The sequence below is a fragment of the Mirounga angustirostris genome, unplaced genomic scaffold, assembly GCF_029215605.1.
Source record: "Mirounga angustirostris isolate CCGP_5_RB_7025 unplaced genomic scaffold, mMirAng1.0.hap1 SCAF_10, whole genome shotgun sequence".
Lineage (NCBI taxonomy): Eukaryota > Metazoa > Chordata > Mammalia > Carnivora > Phocidae > Mirounga > Mirounga angustirostris.
In genome coordinates, this window is record NW_026991718.1 from 3,962,233 (window position 1) to 3,984,498 (window position 22,266).

At 52.0% G+C, this 22,266-nt stretch overlaps 1 protein-coding gene across 8 annotated transcripts in view; it reads right to left on the minus strand.

Annotated features, from left to right (window-relative positions):
* The window catches only part of ATP6V1C2 (ATPase H+ transporting V1 subunit C2), a 52,864-nt gene that overhangs the window by 14,489 nt on the left and 16,109 nt on the right, over nucleotides 1-22,266 (minus strand). For 7 of the 8 annotated variants that reach the window (XR_010405390.1, XR_006792416.3, XM_045884083.3 and 4 more), the window contains 2 exons: nucleotides 10,923-11,008; nucleotides 3,701-3,795 (listed from right to left, as the gene is read on the minus strand). Coding sequence is in view for 6 of the 8 variants with exons in the window: in XM_045884083.3 (XP_045740039.2) it covers nucleotides 3,701-3,795; nucleotides 10,923-11,008 (181 nt within the window). In the remaining 2 variants the exon portion in view is untranslated. Of the gene's footprint in view, nucleotides 1-3,700; nucleotides 3,796-10,922; nucleotides 11,009-14,376; nucleotides 14,597-22,266 lie in introns of those variants that run through there. The other variant, XM_045884084.3, reaches the window with a different exon arrangement.

Consider the following 22,266-nt stretch of genomic DNA (forward strand, 5'->3'; position numbering starts at 1 on the left):
ACAGTACGGGACTCGGCGCGGCCTTCCAGATGATCGCGGGAGACTCCCGCACGCAGTGGGGCACAGGGCCGACCCCCGCAGCTCCTGAGGGGCCGCACCCCTCCTCCCAACCCAGAGCCCCACGTCCTGGGCCAGCTCCCTGGTGGCGTGCAGTCGCCCCCGTGGGACCCCCGCTCCACGCCAACAAACACTGCCGACGCGGATATCCCAGCATCAGCACGCGACAACAAGGAGGCGGCCTGAGGGACCGGACGATCCTGACCTGAAATACACAGATTTCGTTCCTACAGAGACGGGAGGATCCACTTTCAACGGTTAACACATCGGTCACCTTTAGTGGGGGAGGAAAGGGAGGGGTCTTGTCATGGGAAGCCTTTCACGTTTTTATCCTCCTATCTTGGATATGTCTGATTTTTAAAATAAGATATATATATATTTTTTTTTACAATTTTTTAAAATCTTGTCCTTTGAAACAGTGACAGATTTCATGGGAAATTACAGAAAGAGGACACAGGGGGACACCCCACTGGCTCGGTCGGTGGGGCATGCGGCTCTTGATCTTGGGGTCGTGGGTTCAAGCCCCACGTTTGGTGTAGAGATTACTTAAGAAAATGAAAAAATAAAATATTTTTAAAAATAGGACACAGAGACCCCATGTACCCATCTTACATAACAACAGTACGTGATCTTAACCAAGAAACCGACTCAGGTACAATCCACTGTCTTGATTTTTAAAATTAGTATTATACACACACACATACACACACAATTATTTTTTAAAGGAAAAAAATCAAACAAAAAAATCCTACATCTTCCTTCCTTTTCTGGTTTCACCACAAGCCAATGAAAACCTGCGGAGGGGTGTTTGGAAACCAGTGGATGGCGAGAGGAACCAGGGCTCTGGAACCAGTTCGCACTCAGCCTGCCTGTGAGCTGGCGTCAGGTCTGGCCCTCTCTGAGCTCAAGCCCACGGAATTACGGAGAGCTCCCAGAATCTGCAGAGCAGGCTGTTCAGCAAGGCGAGGCCCACCTGCCCCAGCCGGAGCTCCTCCAGGGGGCCGGGTCCCCCCCACCCGCCCCTGTGTCGTGACCCCGGGAGGGTGGCCGGCGCAGGCAGTGCTGAGGACGTGCGTTCAGCCGGGCTCCGAGGTGGGGGGCTGGCTGGCAGAAGCCCCGAGAGCCTCCCAGACCCACCTGCAGAACCCAGAGATGTTTCCAGTGGTGGAGACACCAGCCGCCAGCGCCCCGAGGGGGCCGGCATGGAACCCCCACCCTCGGCTGCACGTGTGCGTGCTGAAGAATAAACCCTGCGCTGTGTCACACCCATGAGGTCTGGGGGCTTTTTCGAACCTGCAGCATGACCAGGCCTGTGGAGACTGACACCGCGGTGGGCTGGGTCCCTGACCCGGTGACAGGTCATGCTGCCACAATGAGGGTTGGGAGGGGGCGAAGCCCTCCCCACCCTTGAGCCTCTTCTTTAAGGGCCGGGGGTGGGCTCAGTTCCCAGCGGTCGGGAGGGTCTGGGGGGCCGGGGCCTGGCCCTGACCACGTCAGCACAAGGCTCCTCCCAGGCTGGGAGACCTGCTTGGACATCCAGCAAGTGCTACTCGATGCCCAGCAACACAGCGACTTTTGTGTCCCCAAGGCTCGCCCCGTGAAGGACCTCCCATTGGAGGAACAGACCTGAACCACGGCTGTGGGCATCACACACGGGGTCCTGGTGCAGGACAACCTCCGGGGGCCAATACTCAGAGCCTCAAAGAGCTGGTTCCCTGCAGTGGAGCTGGCCCCGGGCTTCCTTGGGAAGCCTTGTCTCTCTCTCTCTCTCTCTCTCTCTCTCTCTCTTTCTCAAACACACACACACACACACACACACAGCCCAACCAAGACCTGCATTCCCATCCCAGGTCCCGAAGCAAGCCACTTAACCTCTCAGCCAGCTTCCTCATCTGAGGTCAGAGGAAGGGGGTCCTCCCTCACAGGGGTGACGTGGAAGGAGAGCCCTGCGTGGTTCTGGGCACACGGGGAGCGCTATCAACACCAGTGCCCTCCTCCCCCTCCCTGCTTTCCTTTCCTCTGGGTGCCTGGACTAGAGAGAAGCCAAGTGCTGTCCTCTCCAACTGCTCTGCTCCCCTCTCGGTTGACCCCCCGACGTGTCCCAGGGTCCTCATCGCTAGCCGGCATCCCTGGGACAGCCCCGCCAGTGAGCACAGTCCCGAGTGGACTCAGAGCATGGCCTGAGCGCCTGCCTGGCTCAGCCTGGCCTCAGCAACGCAGGGTGCACCTCTAGGTTGGTGGTAGAGGCCCACAGAACCTCCCGGAAGCCACGTCTGGCACAGGAGCGCCGGGCAGCCCCTCCTCAGAGGGCTTTCCAGAATCACTGCCCGATTGTCCCAGGAGAGGCTAGGACCTCTGTGGCGTAAGCAGTGCCCGAGAAGCCGCACCCAGATTCCAGAGCCTTCTGGCCCCACCCGAGTTCCCAGAGAAACGGGCCAGGCACCAGCCTGCTGTGGGGAGCGCACAGGGCTGCACTCGGATGGGTCCCAGTGGCCCATCTCCTGCACCTGACCCGCCCAGACACACCTGGGTGGCTCTGTGGTCTGAGGAGACAACAGGAAGGCTTTGTTCCTGGCCTGGCTGAGACTCTCTCTCCCAGCCACCCGGGCCAGGAGGAGACATGGCCCATGAGGGGCTCAGTGTATGGCAGAGGGAGGGGGACAGGCAGTCACCAACCATCAGAGCTCACCCTCAGTGAGACACACAGGAGTCAACAAGGCCACGAGACCCCCACAACGTCCCCAGAGACTTGAGCCACAGTGCTTTTATTTACGAAGTGAAAGCTGGAGGCCATCGCTTACCAAGATGGTAGAATTGTGGGGTGCAGTGCTTACTGGCCTGGTTTTTTTTTTTAATTTATTCATTTATTTTTAGAGGGGGATGCGGAGAGAAAGAGAGTCCCAAGCAGACTCCCCACTGAGCGCAGAGCCTGATGTGGGGCTCAATCCCACAACCCGAGATCATGACCTGAGCCAAAACCAAGAGTCGGAGGCTCAACCGACCATGCCACAAGGTGCCCCTTACCGGCCTCACTATTGTCACAGGCTCCTCAAAGCAGGGGCAGGACCCCTGGTGATGCCTTCCAGAAACGTTAGGGCTCCGAAGCTAGACTCTCCACAGAAGCAGATAGTTCTTGTCAAGTAGACAATCACTCTGGGATGTGGTTGGGGGGTATGAGGCTCTTGTTAGTAGGTCAGGATGGGGCTGAGCTGCTCCCTCAGCACCTTTCAAAAAGTAGCGAGCTGGAGGGAACCCACGGAAGGGGCACCAGGGTCTGGGCCAGGCGTGTCAGGGGAGTGTCTGTGGATGCCGCCGCCGGGCAGGCAACAGGGCCAGAAGGGGTATGGAGGGGAGCAGGTGCCCGCCTTGAAACCCCAAAGTCTCGGCCTTGCCCAGGGCATGGAAGGCCACACCTCAAAAAAGCACCGGGCCTGGTCAGGGCTGGCAGGAAGCAGATGGGAGGGGGACTCCACCCAGGGTCACCCGGCAGAGCTAGGGCCCCACCTAGCCCCGACTGTGGCCTCCCAGAAGGTCCCTCTTGGCAGCACCGCCGGGGCCCCAAGGCCATGTAGATCTCCCTCAGGTGGTCGGATCGCCCTGGTCACCGAAGTTTATCTGTCCCCCGAGAGAAGGCCCTCCTCACCTTCGCTAGCGTGTCCACCACGCTCACCAGCGGCTGCTTCGCGGGGTATTTCGCCATGTCCCATTCAAAGTGGGTCACAAAGGATGGTAAGTCAACTGGAAGAAACATTTCAACAAATGAGTGGGACTCTCCCCATCTCGTGAGACCAAGGCTGCCAAACCCTGAGCCAAGCATCCCCACGGAAACCAAGGAAGCAATCAGAGAAAAGGAAGGAGAGAGTCAGGGCCCTGGGAGAGCACACACGCCCCCCGGGAGTGGGGTACTGAGCCAGCTGGCTGGCCTTCGGTCAGGACCGTCAGCAGCACCCCTCCGAAAAACCCACCACCAGCCACAGGGCCAAGGTGACCAGAACACACCTGTGCCCCAAATGCTCTCAGACGGCTGCCCCCCGAGATCTGCCTTTGGGAGATCCTACTTTCCCACGAGGTAGAAGCAAAATCGGGAAATAGTCTGAGGGCCAGGTTAATACCTCCCTTTTCTGGTTGTGTTGGCCACACTCCGCTGTTGGGCTATTTTTCTGTTTTGAGGTACCTCAAAAGACACGCCAGAGCGCCTCAGGCCAACCCCCAAAGACCACGGGATGGTATGGTACCACCTGCTCACAAGAAGAGCTGTTTTTCCACCTTCCTCACCCAAGCACTGGATAGAGGCCATTACAACGGAGATGGTTTGTTTTCCTTATCTTTTTTTTTTAAAGATTTTATTTATTTATTTGACAGAGAGAGAGAGACAGCGAGAGAGGGAACACAAGCAGGGGGAGTGGGAGAGGGAGAAGCAAGCTTCCTGCCAAGCAGGGAGCCCGATGCGGGGCTCGATCCCAGGACCCTGAGATCATGACCTGAGCTGAAGGCAGTCGCTTAACCAACTGAGCCACCCAGGCACCCCGCAGATGGTTTGTTTTAAAGAAGCATTTTAGGGGCGCCTGTGTGGCTCAGCTGGCTGAGCATCCTCCCGATTTCTGTGTGGGTCATGATCTTGGGGTCCCGGGAATGGGTCCCCGTCGGGCTCTGTGCTCAGAGGGGAGTCTGCTTGAGATTATCCCTCTGCCCCTCCCCCATTGTGCTCTCTCTCTCTCAAATAAATACATCTTTTAAGGAGGAGGGGAAGGAGGAGGAGGAGAACCAGAAGGCGGCGGTGACAAACCTTGGCAAAATACTAGAGTCTATGACTGTGGTTTTTACTGCCTGGTGAGGAGGTGCATTTTTCAGTGTCTGTCCTTTATATAAGAGTCTATAGTGAGTAGACCAAATCAGGGTTTTCTCAAAAATTTCCCTTTCCCCCTTACTTTCTCCAAAAGCAAACCTAAACCCAGTGCCTTTGGGGCATTTCTGGTTCCCTAATCAGCCACGGGCAGAGGATGGAGCTCTGGAGTTGAGGTCCGACAAGCCACACAAGGGAACCTGGGCCAAGCCAGGACCAGGATAACTCAGCCCAAGTGCGCACCCTTCAGATCAGCTCTGTGCACATTTAGAGAGTGCCCCCTGGAGCCAACTGCTGCTTACACCTGCCCCTCACTCCCTGTACTGAGTTGGGTCAGTGTATGCGATGCTGGGGTGGCCCCCAGAAACCCTTGAACCCGAGCAAGACCAGCCTGCCCCCACTGGCTTCTCACACCACATGTGCACGCCTGCCCTGCCCAGCACGTCCTTGTGCAGATAAAGGGCACTGGGGGGGTTGCTCACTCAACGGTCAGGAACCTCCAATGAGCACCAGGTTGCTACCGGGGGGGGGGGGGGGGGGAGACCACACCCACTGAGCACCAGCTTGCTACCGTTGGTGGGGGGAGAGACCACACCGCCTGGACTTCATAGCGCTCAGTCTCCTAGGGAGACAACCAGGCAAACCTCACACCACGGAGAATGGCAACAGGAGCGTAAGAGGGTGTGAAGGGTGGGAGAGCCGGCGCCTGACTCCCAGGGAGGGCAAGGAGGGCTTCATGCAGGGGCTGGAGGTGACAGGAGTTTGCCACATGGCCGGAGGGGGAGGGTGCTGGGTGCGAGCTGCCTGGAGGACATCCTGCCTGGGGGCCCAGGAATCTCTGGGACAACCCAATGGAACAGGAGGGCCGGGGCAGGGTCACGGAGGGCTGTGTCCGCACTTTCTCCTGGGGTAAGGACATTGGAGACACCTATTCCTCCCCCCCCCATTATCTGCCAGTAATTGGCCACACATCGCTCCAAGTCCAATAGCAGGGCCGGAGAGGTCACCAAGCAGGTTAGGACACCAAGCCTCCGGGGGCCATGTAGCCAGCCAAGGACGTTCACGCACTGAGACTTCCCTGGGGCCAGTGGGGGCTTTGCTGGGGAGAAGCCGGCAGGGGGGCTGTGTGAGAACAGGAGCAGCTCAGAGGGGCCTAAGCTCTGGAAGCAGAAGAGGGAGGGCAGGCTCAAGAGGACAACTGCCCACGAAGGAGGCCCAGGGCACACCTGGATTTCCAGGTCAGGTGAGAGGGTAGAGGGAGGGGACACTCACTGAGTTGGGCAGCCGCCAAGGGCGCAGCAGGACGGGACAGGGCAGAGGGGAGAGGAGATGAGCTCAGCTCCAGGGAAGCTGGGGCCCGACACGAGGGTGGATGAGTCCCCAGGACACAGACGGAAGTGAAATGGGGCTCTGTGGAGATAAGCGGCCTGCTAGCAGAGGGGTGTGCACGGAAGTGGGAAGGCCTTACAACCATTCGGGTAGGTGACACTCATTGTTCACCTTGGCCAGGACCTGAGAATTAGTGCATTTAACTTACCTTTCAACCCTATTAAGGACTATCATCATCTCCACTTTAGAGATGGGACCAGCATGCGCCAGTCACCTTGCTAACGTCCACTGGAGGAGTTGACGGTGACCGTGGAGCAACGGAGCACCACGCTTCTTCCCTGCCCCCCCACGGCTGGTCACGGCTACCCTGCGGCGTGCACGGTGGTCCATCTCCGCACAAGAACCACGTGCTGATACGTCTGGCTCACTCGCACTTAGAAGGTGTCCCTCAGGCTCCAATGGGGCTGGAACTGACAAGAGGCGCCAAGAGGGAGCTGATCCTCTAGGATGAGCGCCCTTATTAAGGAAAGACGCCAGGAAGCTCGCTCGCTCGTTCTCCCCCTCCCCATGTGCTCCTCCAAGGCCAGGCCCTTGTGAGGACATAGTGAAGGAACCAGCCTGCGGGCACCTTGATCTTGGACTTCCAGCCTGCAGAACTGTGGGAGATCAATGTCTGTTGTGACAGCCCCCTAGGCTGGTGTTTTGTTATGGCACCTTGAGCTAATACAGATTTGGGTATAAATTGGGTATTAATATGGAGTTTTGTATTGCCACCCCCTGCAGGGGAAGACTTTGTACAAAAATGTACAGACCAGGGAGGAGCAGAACGAATGTCTGGATAATGGGGGGTGGGGGTACAGCCCGAGGCAGAACCGGAAGGTGGAGGACTCCTCCCGTGGCAACTGATCCCACTCAGGGAGCACCCCCACCCAGTGGGCCAGGCTGGAGCCATCGCCAGCCCCCCAGCTGGCCCCAGGCAGGAGATGCTGGGTGGGAGACGCTCTGGGATCTGTGCCCCGTCTCCTCCCTGCTCTGCCACTTCCAGCACCCTGTGGGCACACCACCCCCAAGCCAAGCCGCCTCCCACCCCCACTCTCTCTCTCTCTCTGCTGCTTTTGTCCTTCAGCATCAGGACAAGGGCCACCTCCCGAACGCCTGCCGACTGTCCATCCCACTGCTGCCTTGGACGCTCGCCTGTTCCCGGACTCTCCTGACCCTGCCTGATCCTCCCAATTCTCTCTGCGCTCCCAGGCTCCCCGAGGGCAGATGGCTATTTCTGTGTCCCCAGAGCTGTCAGTGCCCAGCACAGAGCAAGCGTCCCATGTAAGAATCTCCCTCATGACTCCGGTGACGTACTAACTTGCACAACATGGGTGGCTTAGAAGGGACACACTGCACAATGACTCGTCCCCATGCATTGTCACAGACGCTAAGGTCCTTGTGGCATTCAGAGCAGAGAAGATGAGTTGGCCCTTTCCTCTAGAGGGGCTCCTGTGATTCCTGCCAGACTCTGCCCATCTCCTCGGGGGGGCCCCCCAGGCCCCTCTCACATCACAGCACGTGCGGGACCGTGGGGCTGTCCCCCTGGCCAGGAGCTCTTGGACAGCAAGCACCTCTGCGTGCCTGGCACCCAGCACAGAAGCCCCTTGAGATCTCTGGTGTGCAACTATGACCCCCTCCTCCCATGCCTCCCCTGGCACGTCAGGAGCACCAGCTCCAGACCCTGACTGTCCGCCCTGTCGGCGCCCATCACCTTCGGTGACAACATGGTCTGAGGACGGTCCTCCATCTTAGAAAGCAGCAAGCCGTCCCCTTGGGCCTTGCTGTCCTTCCAGCCCTGCAGCCTTCTCTCTGCCTACCCGGGAAAGAACAGGCCTCCCCTCCCCGCCCCCGGCTGAAGTCGGAGAAGCCTGGCCTCCAAGGGAGCAATCCAGGGCTTGGACAGATGGCCCGTGAGGTCAGACCACGACCCAGGCAGGCTCACTCAGAATCAAAACATGCAATCAACAGGCAGCGGCTCTTGAGTAACAGTGACCTCATCTGAGAACCACAGCAAGGCCTTCCTGGCAGGGAGCAGGATGAGGGACCCGTGACCATCTCCTGGTCAGCCAGACGACTCTCCAGGTGCTTAGAACTTCGGTGACCGTTCTAGGGCCTGCTCCAGACAGTGGTGTGTTTGCCCAGCACCAAAGCATCTACAGCCTTCCTTCTAGACTCAAAACTCAGTTGGGGGCAAAGAACAAGCCAAAACAAAAGGTGCCTAAGAAAGGCGAAGAGCCTGTAAAGGATGAAGTCCACTGACGGGGGAGAAAACCAGGACCCAGAGAGGTGACCGGCCAAGGTCCAGGACCGGGTCTGGCTACTCCAAGGCGGTTGCGGCTGCGGCTGGCTTGTCCCCGTGGCATTGCCCTGGGGGAGATGGATTAAACCCCGCCTAGTGGGGGCAGCCCTGAGCCCTCCAGTTAATTCTGTCAATCGCTAGTTCACTAGTTCCGTGGGTGCTCTGCAGAAGAATAAGAAAAAGATTTCCCAAAGGAAATCATATCAGGAAAGCCTGAGCCAAAGTCAGTCTGACCAGGTCTCAGGACTGCAGTACTTCTCAGAGCCTTTATTATGCTAACACACACTGTGAATGTCAAGAGTTATGGGCCACAAGCCCTTGACCTCTGTTTGCACAGGGCTGGTTACAGAACAAGGCTTGGAAGCTCTCGTCTTGTCTAGGAAGTCATGGGGACCCACCCGATTCTCAAGGGGCCTGGAGATAATGAAGCGTATTACATAAACAAATAAAGCTGACTTTCCTCCTCCCTGAGATGAGAGGCAGCGGGCTAATAATGCACTGCGGATGGAGACGATGAGTGGTAACATCTAGTTTTAAGTAACGTGAATTTTGAGTAGAAGCAAGCATCTTGATCGCTATTTTACTGTGAGCTCAAATCCTTGTGCCTTAAAGACCAGGTTTTTATGTAGAAAAGAAGCTCTCTACCTTAAGTCAGCTCCTCAGTCTAGGACCCTACAAGTTACCTGCTGGGAAGTACGATCAGCTGATCAACAAAAATAATTTTTTATTAGCATCAGCAAGAGACTTCAGTGTCACCGACAGATTGCATTTGGAAAAGTATTTTTGCTAAGTTCCAATCTGTAAAGATCTGTGTTCCTCCTGAAAGGATTTGCTGGCCTTAATTGTTTGTCCTAAAAGGATTTGCTGCTTTGAGCAGGTTGGAGCAGGTTGGAGCAAACCCCAAGCAAATGGCTCCTTTTAGCCAGGAATGGCCTATTGAGGTATAGGGACGCTCCCCGCCCCCCCCCCCCCCCCTGCAAGGCTCATGAGAGAAGAGCCCTTGTGTTGAGTGGACCCCAGCAGGGCCACACAAAGCTAAGCCTGACATATAAGCTGCCAGGGTCCACAAAACAGCCAGACTCAGGAGAGTGGGCACTGAGGACAGACAGCAAAGCCAAGGAGCAGACCACAAGCCAAAAGATACAGAAAGTCCACCTTGAACTCCAGAGCCAGAGGATCACCCCATTCCTGGAAGCATGCAGGGCTGGGGGGTGGGGGCGAAGCAGGGCAGACATGAGAAAGAGGGAAAAGGAATAAAGGTGATGATAGGTCATATGGCTATCGTGACCCAGGTGCCAGGTTGTTACTCGAGAAATCCACCATGACCCGATTACCACCACACCCCAAGGACCAGACTGAGAGTCCACCTTCCCAGGGACATGCAGGCGTCACACCAAGCACACTCACGGCAAACGTTATGACCTACTCTTTAAATATTTCATTTTTTCCTTCAAACCTGCAATGTAATAAGGGGAAGTTATTATATTGCATGAACACACGAAGCCAAGTTCAGATGTGGGAGCAGGAGCATTTCCATTCGTCAATTTAAACAAGCAAATAAAAAAGCCTTTTATGGTTCCCAAGAGGGAAAAACTATGAATCGATATGTAACAAATGAGCCATGTTAGATACAGAATTTACACTCCCATTTTCAGTGTTCGTACATAGAGTCACACGTTCCGTTGACTTCTGCGGAGTTCAAACGCCTAATTCTAAAGTCTCCGAAGTCACCAAGCTTGTGTCTTGCACATTTTCAGCGCGCTCAGATTGTACGTACACAATTAATGGGCCCGAATGTCTCTGGACTCTGGGGTCTCTCCTACAGCACAGGAGAGACAGAAATTCCAAATGCGAACACATGACCCAGAGCATGTTCAGTCTTAACTGTGTATTTACTGGGCACAACTTAAAGACAAGTTTTGAGGCTTTTCCCGGCCCCTGAAGGCATTTTCCAGCCTCATCTGGGGAGAGGGAGAAATGGGTTGGGCTGGGTGGGGGTGGGGACGGGGGTGGGGGACGGGTGGAATTTTCCATGCAGGATAGAACACAAGCTGATAGAGAAGGCGGGCAGATCAAACAACCCCGAGACCCTACTGACCCCATTCTCCCTGCAGGTTTCTACGGGGTAAAAAATGCCAGATGTTCTCGAAATGCCACAGCCAGGACCATCCACAGGCCAAGGGGCAAGTCTTCAAGCCAGCAGTCCTGCTGAGCTCAAAACGGGGGGTACAGCTCTGCCCAACGTGTCCATCTAGATGCTCCATGGGGCTGGGTCCCTGCACCCTCGACAGGGCGCGCAATGTGCTAGAACCGGCTGAGAGAGGCCTGGGTAAGAACACGCCAGTGACCTACCTCCGTTGGCCAGGAGGTTCTCCGGAACCTTCCCCTTGGCGTCTTCCATGACTTCTACCACGCTCTGGGCCATCTTCTTTATGAGGCTTTGGGGAAAGAACACAAGGCAGTTGGACTGGGAACGTGCCCTCCGAATCCTTTTGACACTTTCCCCCCCCGGGGGTGGGGGGGATGGGGGAAGGAATGGGCGCCACCCTCTGGGGACTCTTTGGCAATATGTAGGCAGAGACTTCCTATGTGCAGAGCCCTTGAACCAGTATTTCCACTTCTGAGAAACTATCTTAAGGAAATAGGGTGAAGAAAAACCTTCTGAATAAGATGTTCTTCACAGCACTTGCTGACAGAAACACACAGGAAGCCACGGGAAGGTTCAACAATAGGGGATTGTTGGAAGCAAATGGAGGTCTGACTGAGGGACTGTTGCTCACGCACTGGAAAGGTCTACAAAGAATTCCTAATACCGTGGAATAAGGCGCATATTATGTTACGTGGAAAAGAACCAAGATACAGATTTATACGGACAGCACGGCTGGACCTACGTGGAAATGTTCTTCCCACCTTATGTATTTTCAATGATAATCCATAATGATAATTCAGTACTGACTTAATGAGGAATGTAATTCAGTATGCTTTTATCGTTAGAAAATCAGAACCTGTAAGTCTCCACTGAGGGCTTCAGAAAGTACGAGGAAGGATGGTGAGCCGGCAGAATATACCGAGCTGTCAAATCACTGTGTCGTATACCTGAAACTAATGTGACATGTGAAGATCCGAAAAAGAATAAAACAAAAGCGTCCCCCCCTCCCAAAAAACCCAAAAACAAAAGTCTGAGAAAAGAAAGGGAAGGGCAGGATTCCAAGGCAGAAGGACTCGAATTCACATGGCTCTACCAATTACCAAATGTATCATTTTTTGTTTATTTTGTTTTCAAATTTTAACTGGGCTCCACACCCAAGCTGGGACTTGAACTCACCACCCTAAGATCAAGAGTGGCATGTTCTACCACCAGAGACAAAGAGGCGCCCCCTGCAGTTTTTTTTCCTTTTTTTCTTTTCTTTTTTTAAGATTTTATTTATTGGGCGCCTGGGTGGCTCAGTTGGTTAAGCGACTGCCTTCGGCTCAGGTCATGATCCCAGAGTCCTGGGATCGAGCCCCGCATCGGACTCCCTGCTCTGCGTGGAGCCTGCTTCTCCCTCTCCCACTCCCCCTGCTTGTGTTCCCTCTCTCGCTGTGTCTCTTTCTGTCAAATAAATAAATAAAATCTTTAAAAAAAAAAAAAGATTTTATTTATTTATTTGTCAGAGAGAGAGAGCATAAGCAGAGGGAGCGGCAGGCAGAGGGAGAAGCAGGCTCCCCACTGAGCAGGGAGCCCGATGCGGGACTCGATCCCAAGACCCTGGGATCATGACCTGAGCCGAAGGCAGTCGCTTAACCAACTGAGCCACCCAGGTGTCCCACCTTTTTTCTTTTTTAAAAAAATAATCTCTACACCCAAGGTGGGGCTCACACTGACAACCCCAAGATCAAGAGTCACACGCTTTTCCCACTGAGCCAGCCAGGGGCCCCCAAATGTATGATTTTGGTCAAATCTGTTTAACCTCTCTGTGCCTTAGTTCTCTGTAAGATGCAGATTATACCCATTTTGCAGGATTATTATAAATATTAATATAACTAATCAGACTCCAAGGGTCTAGCAGCAGAGTGTCTGCTCCTGGAAGCTGAGCACTGAGAAGTCCTCTGGAAAACATGCCGAACTAGGACCAAAGTCAGAAAGCTCTCAAGATCCAAATCCTTGCCTTAGGCCACCTCTCCACCTGCCCCCACCCCCAGGAGGGAGGCAGCTTTGCAGGGAGCCTGGATCAGGTCACTGAGTTCCAGATGGGGAACCTGGCCTTCTGCTGTTGCAGGGACTAGCCATGCTGGCTACTCAGAGCATGAGGCCAGGGGGCTGGGGACCAACACAGGAAACTGAGGCAGAAAGGCACTGAAAGGTCCCAGATTCAAGGAAGCGAGGGAGGGAGAGAGAGAGGAAGAGAGGGAGGGAGGGAGGGAAAGAGGGAGGGGGAGGGAGGGCTGGAAGGGAGAGAATGATGAGAGGAGGAAGTGAAGAGAGGGAGGAGGGAGGGAGGAAGCGGAGAGAGGGAGGGGGGAGGGACAGAGGGAGGGAGAGAGGAAGGAACTTGTTTTCCCATCAGAGTAGTATGTATTCATGGTTAAAATCTGAAAAATACCCAAAAAATGAAAACCATACTCCTCTGCCCAAGAGAAAACACACACTTTGCATTCTGGACTATTTCCAAAGCCTTAACATGTCCATAGCTTATGTGAGCTGAGATTTTCTTTTGATTAACACCTACCACTTTAGTGGAGTCTACCAGGTACCAAATCTCTGTAATCATTACCTCATTTAACCCTCACAAACATTCTTGAAGGCGAGTATTATCCCATTTGACAGATGAGGCCCAGAGAAGTAAGTTGACCCTGTTCACCCACCCGGTCCATCTGAGGACTCCGAGGCTCTCAGCCACTCGGCCGCGCTGCTGTCTGCAGTCACTGAGACCCATCCTGGACTTAAATCTCTACAAATGTGTTGGCATTTCCTAGAACACTAGCTTTGTACCGCACTAATTATAACAAATTATATTTACCCTACTCATTAGCTACCCAACTAATCTCATTCTGTTTCCTCAGCTGTCAAATGGGGATGGTCCTGCTCTTCTCACGGGTTATCTGTGGAGTTCGATGTAAGCCTGCGCTGTTCCAGGAGCCCGGAGTTCGTGGCAACATCAGATGTGCCCTAGGCAGCCTGGTGGGCCGCATGCGGGTCTTGCCTCTGGCTCATGGAGAGATTCGGCAGGAGACCGGGGAGGGTGGGAACCATGAGTCTGGTTCCCTCTCAGTTCCCAGAACCTCTCTCCGCTCTTCTCCTCCAGCCTGGGGGTGTGACAATGCCTCTCCATCCGCCTGGGTTTGTACACCATCCCTTGGGGGTCACCTACAGCCCACACGCGACTGCTCGTCCCTTTATAAACAGACTCTCCTCAAATTCTGTGCGTCTTCTGTTAGCTGTTAAGACCCTGACTCGCTCAGTTCATTTATTCATGTGTTCGCTCATTCATTCAGCAAATTCCGTATGTTAAGCAACTGGGTACCCAGCACTGTTCATTGTGCTGTGAACTGAACAAAATCCCTGCTCTCAGGAAGCTTCTATTCTAATGCTGTCAACAGTTCCTCTTTATCACTGCTCTGGTGGTGCATCAGGTCGCCACCTCCAAATCCTGTGGCACTTTGAGTAACTGTTTACCTAAAGGTAGTAGTAACTCTCACCCCTTCCCCAATGCCCGATGCACAGCTCAAGAAATGTTTGTTGAGCGAATAAATGAATTCTGGCACTCCCCGGCACCCAAATGCCACACATGCTTGCTTCCTCAGTCAACCGCAAAACAGAACTCACTCATCATTTTGTTAACGACTTCTTGCTGCTCCCGATTCTAGGCCGGACGGAGCTTTTAACCGTAACAAGATGGCCACACGCGTGCCCTCAGGCGTGTTCACCACCGCGGAACATCTCAGAATAACATGGTCTGATGAAGTTTAACTACTGGGAGGCTCCCTTACTGCACAGAACAAAAGGGGCCCGGACGTAGCTGTGATGACTAACAACAGTCCTCAGCCAACTGTGATCTTACTGAATCAGAATGTTTTTCTCATCAGAAGGAACCTAAGAGACTACGTGACGTTTTACTTTTCTGACTCCACGGTTCACTGTGAACACATTTCTGTGAACACAGCTCCCCGGTTCCTGGGATCTATCGCATGGTATTTTGCTGAGTGGCTGTATCGTAAGTATTTCCCTACTCGTGGACACGTGGGTTGCTTCCCCCGTGATAGGATGTTGCAACGATACCCGTATTTTGCCCACTTGTGTAGGCAGAATGAGCTGTTAAAGAATAACTAGTGGAATACAAGGTATAAACATTGGTAATTTTAACAAACAGGCCAAGCAACTCTCCAAATACGCAGAGCCGGCACACACCCCCACCAACATTGGGCAAGAGTGCCTGCTTCCCTAAACCGTCGCCAACATCAGGTGTCATGAATGTTTCATCTCTGCTGATCTGATAGCTGAAAAATTATATTGCATTGTTGCTCTGATTTGCATCTCTTTGATCATCACGGAAGCCAGACATCATTTCCATAGGTTCGCTGACGCTATAAATGGTCTGTTTTCTTCTTCTGTGAACAGCATGTTCGTGCCCTCCTTTGCTGGTTCTTCTGTTGGTTTTGTTCCTTTCTTAAAAAAAAATACTGGGGCGCCTGGGTGGCTCAGTTGGTTAAGCGACTGCCTTCGGCTCAGGTCATAATCCTGGAGTCCCGGGATCAAGTCCTGCATCGGGCTCCCTGCTCCGCGGGGAGTCTGCTTCTTCTCCCTCTGACCCTCCCCCCTCTCATGTGCTCTCTCTCTCTCTCTCTCATTCTCTCTGTCTCAAATAAATAAATAAAATCTTTAAAAATAAATAAATAAAAATACTGACTTGTAAGGGCTCTTAAGTATCTCAGGAACTCAACTCTTGAGGAAGTTCTTTGAACTGGGTAACATCCCCACTTGAAAGGTGAAAACATGAAGACTTACATTGCTGAAAGTCACCCTGTACAGGGTGACACATGTCAAAGCAGAAACAGATCCCAAATCTACCCGACTCCAAAGTCCCTGCTCTTCAACGCTAGTTTAAATTACACTCGGCACTTTCCTCTAAAGCACTTGATGAAGATGTATACTAATCCGTAAGGGAGGATGTGCAAATCGTATCTTTAATTAAAAAAGCAATGTGAACACTGTGTAATCTTTTTTTTTTTTTAAGATTTTATTTATTTGACAGAGAGAGAGACAGTGAGAGAGGGAACACAAGCAGGGGGAGTGGGAGAGGGAGAAGCAGGCCCCCTGCTGAGCAGGGAGCCTGATGTGGGGCTCGATCCCAGGACCCTGGGACCATGACCCCAGCCGAAGGCAGACGCCCAATGGCTGAGCCAATCTTGACTGGGGTCTTGGGTACATCACTGTCTGTCTCGCTGATGTAACTAGAGGAATTCTGGAGTTACCTTCAGAAGGCTTGCAAATTTCCAGGGGGGAGGCTTGAACCATAAATTGTGGTTAATTTGGGCCAATTTCAGCTCTTAGCACAGTAGCAGCAACCCCTTCCCAACCCTCAGCCACATGGGAGGCCGCTGTCTGTTCCTGGAGCAACTTGCACACAATCTGTAGGAGCCAGGGTGGGCGTAAAAGACCCTGTTCTCGAGATACTGGGGATCTGTGTTCTGATTACTGCTTCTGATCACAGAGGTACAAAGACGGGGGTGGTCAGTGTAGTTACCCACCCCCCAAAGCCACAAACTCCTCCCCCTTCAGCTACACAGACTTCCAAGGGACTTAAAGAGCCTGTGTCTTTCCTTGCCCTTCATTTTTCTTTTTCCCATTTTGGGAGCCAGACATGAAGATTAACATTCAAAAACAACTGTGCATATGGGGAACATCAGAAAGTGAGTGTTCAAATCCAGGGAAGGGCTCAGAAAAGACCTGAGGACATAAGTTTATACCTCAGGCTGATCCTTGGCACGGAGAGAGCCTACAACAATTTAAAGTAGTAATAATAAGCAAAACTAATACCAAAAAAACCCCCAGCAAACCCAGTGAAGGAGGAGGATATGATTTCCAGAATTACCACATTAGTAGATTCAAATGTCCAGTGTTCAATAAAAAATCATAAGGCAAAGAAACAGGAGAGTATGGCCTATTCAGAGGAAAGAAATAAATGAATATGAGCTGTCTCTGAAAAAGAAATGATGGCAGATCTACCACAGACTTAAAAAATGACTGTTTTAAAGATGCTCAAAGAACTAGAGAAAACGAGGAGAAAGTTAAGAAAATAAACTATGAACAAAATGGAAATATCTATAAAGAGATAATACCCCCCCCAAAAAAATTCTGGGGCTGAAAAGTATAACTGAAATGAAAATTTCACTAGAGGGATTCCAAGGCAGATTTGAGCAGAAAGACTCAGCAAACTTGAAGACCGGACTTGAAATTGTCAAGAAAGAGAAAAGATTGAAGAAAAGTGAATAGAGCCTAAGGGACCTGCGGAACACAGCCAATGCACCAATATGTGCATTGTGGGAGTCCCAAAAGAAGGAGAGAGAGAAAGGGGCAGGAGAATATTTGAAAAAATAAGAACAAAGCCGAAGGACTCACACTTCCTGATTTCAAAGCTTACTATAAATCTACAGTAATGAAAATAGTGTGGTACTGGCATAAAGACAGACATAATAGACCAATGGAACAGAATAGAGATCCCAGAAATAAACCCTCATATATATCAAGTGATTTTTGACAAAGATGCCAACACCGTTCAATAGGGAAAGAACAGCTGTTTCAACATATGGTGCTGGAAAAGCTGGATATCCACACATAAAAGAATGAAGCTGGACCCCCACCTCACACCATATATAAAAATTAACTCAAAATAGATCAAAGACCTAAACGAAAGACCTAAAACTATAAAACTAAAACTACAGAATAAAACATAGGGTCAAAGCTTCGTGACACTGGATTGGGCAACGATTTCTTGGTAATGACACCAAACGCGCCGGCAAGGAAAAAAAGAAACTGGACCTGATGAAAATTTAAAACTTTGTGCATCAAAAATATCAGCAGAACACAAAGGCATCGCACAGAATGGGAGCAAATGTTTGTTTGTCATATATCTGATAAGGGAGTAATATCCAGCATATAGAGAGAATTCCTAAAACTCAATCACATAAAAACAAACAACTCCACTCAAAAATGGGCATAGGACTTAAACAGGTATTTGTCCAAAGAAAATAAAAGGCCAACAAGCACCTGACAAAATGCTCAAAATCGCTAATCAGCATTAATGGCGGGGAGATCGGTAAAAATGGGGAGCAACAAACGGCTCATAAACATTTAGGATAAAAGCTCAAACTCACTCGCTGTGAGTTATTTTTCACTTATCAGATTGGCATATTACAAAGCTTTATGATTTCAGCCCTGGCAAGTACCCTGGAAAACTGGCACACCAATGCCCTGTTGATACGAGGGATCTACTGATACAGCCTACTCACCAGAGTATTTTCAGAGCAACTATCAGAAGTTTTTAACACATAAGATATTTCTGCCCAGGAATTTCACCTCTAGGAAATCTTTCTAGCAAATAGCAAAAAATCTAGCAAAAATTCTAGCAAATAATCTTTGCTCCTGTGCACAAAACCATCTACGCAAAGATGTGTGCTACGGCCTGGTCTGTGTCTGCAAAGACAGGAAGCCATCTCTGTGGTACCAACAAGGGACCCAGGTGATGACAATGGAGCACCAAGAAGTCTCCAAAGAAGAACGAGGAAGGTCTCTTACGGATGGCCACGAAAGGCTGTACCTCTTGGAGTAAAGGGGGGAAAGAAAATCATAAGTAGTATCTGTGGTTATGGTCACCTTTTTGTAAAAACAAAATGAAAAGACATAAAAAAAACCCACTTATATTATGCATGGAAAAATCTAGAAAGACTGGCACTATATTGTTGAAATGGCTTTCTTTGGGGAATAGACTTGCAGAGGGGGGGATGTGGATTTTAAAATTATCAGCATGTATTAATAATAAAAAAAGAAGAATGGCACTGCAAATAAAACAGAGCGATAAAGTATATAAAGTACTAAGTCAAGAGCATGCCTGCTCAGCTGGTTAAGATTTCTTTCAAATTATCTTGCCAGTCAAATGGGGAGCCAAGGGGAGAAAGTGAAGAAGATGGAGGCACCATCCAGGTGTGAGGCAGGGCAGGTAGGGTTCTGATAGGGGGGCAGGCCTCCAGGAGCTGGGCAGGCTGAATCCAGATGCTAGGAACCTGGGGGGTGAGGGGCCAGGGGAGGGGGGCTGCCTGCGGCCAGGTGGGCAATGAAAATGCTCTGTTCTTTCCTTCTGAGACCACCACGGGGCACCGCTCAGTGCTGCTGACTTTCGGGCCCTGGGCTCCAAGGGGGCCATTCCCCGGGGCCCTTGGGACACAGGATGGCTCAAGAGCTGAGAGCCCAGTGGGACAGGGACCCGAGAGATCTCTGTCTACCTCCTGTCCTCCTGCAATCCCACGCTCATCTGACCATCTGTCGTGCAGGGGCCCAGGCCCACCCCAGATGGATGATGGGTACACAGTAGAGGGCTGATCTTCACTCACGGGAGTGCCCCTGTCCCAGGGCCCCAAGCACAGAGGACATTCTTCCTGAAGGGTGGCCCCACTGCAACCATGCACAGCGAAGCTTCGTGTGTTTCCTCCCTCCAGAGCACCCCTGTGGACCCAGCACCCCACCTCGGCGGGAGGACCGCCCCCCACCTGCCCCACGCCCTTGCCTTGTGGGAAGAAGGGCTGAGTCTCACACCCAGTTCTCCATGAAGGGAGCATGGCTGTCAGTTTCCCAGGCCCTGAGTGCATCCACGGGAAGGGAAACAGGGCTCCCCCCCTTTCCCTGGGTTTTTTGGATAATTCAGGCCAAAGCAGACTGATGTTGGTCTGGTTTTCAGAAATGACTCCATGCTGGGGAGGAGAGGGCCCACAGGCTGCTGGGAGGGGCACAGGAAGTTTCCATAGGGTTTGGAAGCAAGAGTAACAATAGCTTTTACCTAGTGAGCTGACCTCGGGCCCGGGCACTTTGTGTACATATATACATACATATCTATAAACCAACGACAAACGAGGCAAGGCCACAGTGAGCTCAGGAAGCTGAGGTTCAGAGAGACCAAGACCCTTGCCCGAGATCCCTCTGCTGGTGACCCTGACATTAACTAGTACTGTCCCCATGCCCCGCCCCTGGCACAAGCCTCTGCCCACCACACCAACCACTCTCAGCACTCCAGCGGCCAATGTGTCCCTCTCTGGATAACCAAAACCCCAAGCACACCCCACAGATGGAGGGGCTCTGACCGGCCCAGCCTTCCTCTGTGGCCACACAGGAACCCAGAGAAGTGAGGCCCAGAAGCTTCCACACCGTGGTGACTCACTGAGCCCCTGGGCACCTCACCCTGCTCCTTTGTCTCCGCTTCCTCCTCGGCCAAACAACAAAGAAATCAACATGCCTTGCAGCAATCATCAGGAACATGTGACTGGACTGTGATTCTGTGACTTTGTTTTAATAAAAATAAAGGTCCAGTGAGGCCTCTGAGACGGTTCCCCTCTCTGGACGGCTTTGGGGGGCTCTGGCCACAGAGATACCGTGCTTTGAATTCTGGCCTTGCTTTTTAGAAGCTGGAAGTCGCAATAATGGACTGGTATTTCCATCTTTAGAGGGATCCCCTCCATACACTGTGTGTAAAGCCATTTAGCAAAATCGCCCGTCACTCAGAACAGAATTTGCTTTGGCCAAGTTGGCATTATGTAGCTTGATTCACCCACACCTCGGCTGGTAATCCCTGGTCCTCTTCAAAAGCCCATCTATCCTCAGAGAAAATTTACCCCCTAAACGGCTAGGGACAAGGAAGGCGCCTGGTTCTTGAGTGTTACTGACATGCTCTGGGGTCCTGCAGGCTTTTAGGGGTCATGGGGCAGTCCTCTGAGCATCTGGATTAGAAGGGCGACTGGAATTTGAGTTCTGAAGCATTTTCTAGAAAAGTCAATGCACCAAGCAGCCTGGGCACCAAGCATGCCCAAATGCAGGGGCCCCATTCACACCGAGCTGGGCCCAGGGCACACAATGTAAAGAGCGCCCCCAGAGTTGTGCGACCTGCAGCCCATGCCGGAGGATGAATGGACAGAGGCCAGAGCAGGCAAATCACAAAAACAGAACAAAAAATGGCCGGTGAGCCCCTGAAAATATGCTTCCTCTTGCTGGTTAGCCAGGAAATACCCATTAAAACCACCACCCATAATTTGCATTTAGCCAGGTAAACCAGCGCAAGATTTAAAGGCGCTACATGGACAAGGGGATGGCAAAACAGAACTGCTGTCCCAGCTCACTGGGAAGCAACCTAGCAGTGTATACAAACGGCTTGAAGAACGCACGCCTATATCCTTCGAACCAGTCATTCCACTTTCAGAAGTTCCACTGTAGGACACAGCCAAAAATGAAGCTAAAGCTTTACATGAAGGTAGTAATCAGGGTCTTCCTATATAAGAGAATGAAGTATTTTATGACCGCGAGAAATAAAAAGAAAGAAGCCCTCTGCCACTAGAAGTCCTTGACATGAGGGGCGCCTGGGTGGCTCAGCCATTGTCCGCCTTCGGCTCAGATCATGATCCCTGGTCCTGGGATCGAGCCCCACATCGGGCTCCCTGCAGGGGGACCTGCTTCTCCCACCCCCACTGCTTGTGTTCCCTTTCTCACTGTGTCTCTGTCAAATAAATAAGTAAAATCTTTTCAAAACAAACAAACAAACAAACAAGTCCTTGACATGAGAGTCCTGCCTGGGAAGGGTGACTAGAATATAAGCCACTTACCCAGAATCGTCTCGTGGGGCATGGAGGAAGAGCCTTTAGAGACCCAGGAGAGGTGGGGACCTACTCGAGGTCACACAGCCCTTAGGTAGCAGACTGGGGCAAAAACAAGACCTCAGTTTTAGAGTAATTAATTGAATTTAATAACTTTTTTTTTTTAAACCTCTCATTTAAATCTGTTGTCTGTTTGCACCAAGAGAATCTTTTTTTTTTTTTAAGTAAGAAGACAGCTGGGGCACCTGAGTGGCTCAGTGGGTTAAGCATCTGCCTTCGGCTCAGGTCTCCTGGGTTCGAGCCCCCCATCAGGCTCCCCGCAGAATGGGGAGTCTGTTTCTCCCTCTGCCTCAGCCTCTCCCCCTGGCTTGTGCTCTCTCTCTCGATCACTCCCTTTCTCAAATTACAAAAAAAAAAGGAAGAAGAAAGCAACAGACCGCTGAGGCGAGCATTTCCCCAATGTTGCAGAGGTGCTGGGGCTTCTGCAGAGCCTTGCCAGCCAACCCTACAGGACTTGTCCCATAGTCGATCACCTTCTAGGGCCTCGTCAACACATATTTCAGGGCCAATCTGCAGGGAAGGTGTTTCCTCTCTTGGTTTCCCTGAAAATATCCAGGCTTTCTATTTGCCTGAAATGCCCCCAACAGGCAAATCCATAGAGTGAGTGGCCAATGACCAGGGGTTGGGGGAGTGGAGGGGTAGGGGTGGGGGTGGTAGTGGAGGAGGGAGTGGGTGGTGACTGACAGGCATGGGGGTTCCTTCTGAGATATGACCACGTTCTGGAATCAGATGGTGGTGATGGTTACTTTGTAAATATAATGGAGACCAATGAATAGTACACATCAAAGAGGTAACTATTACAGTG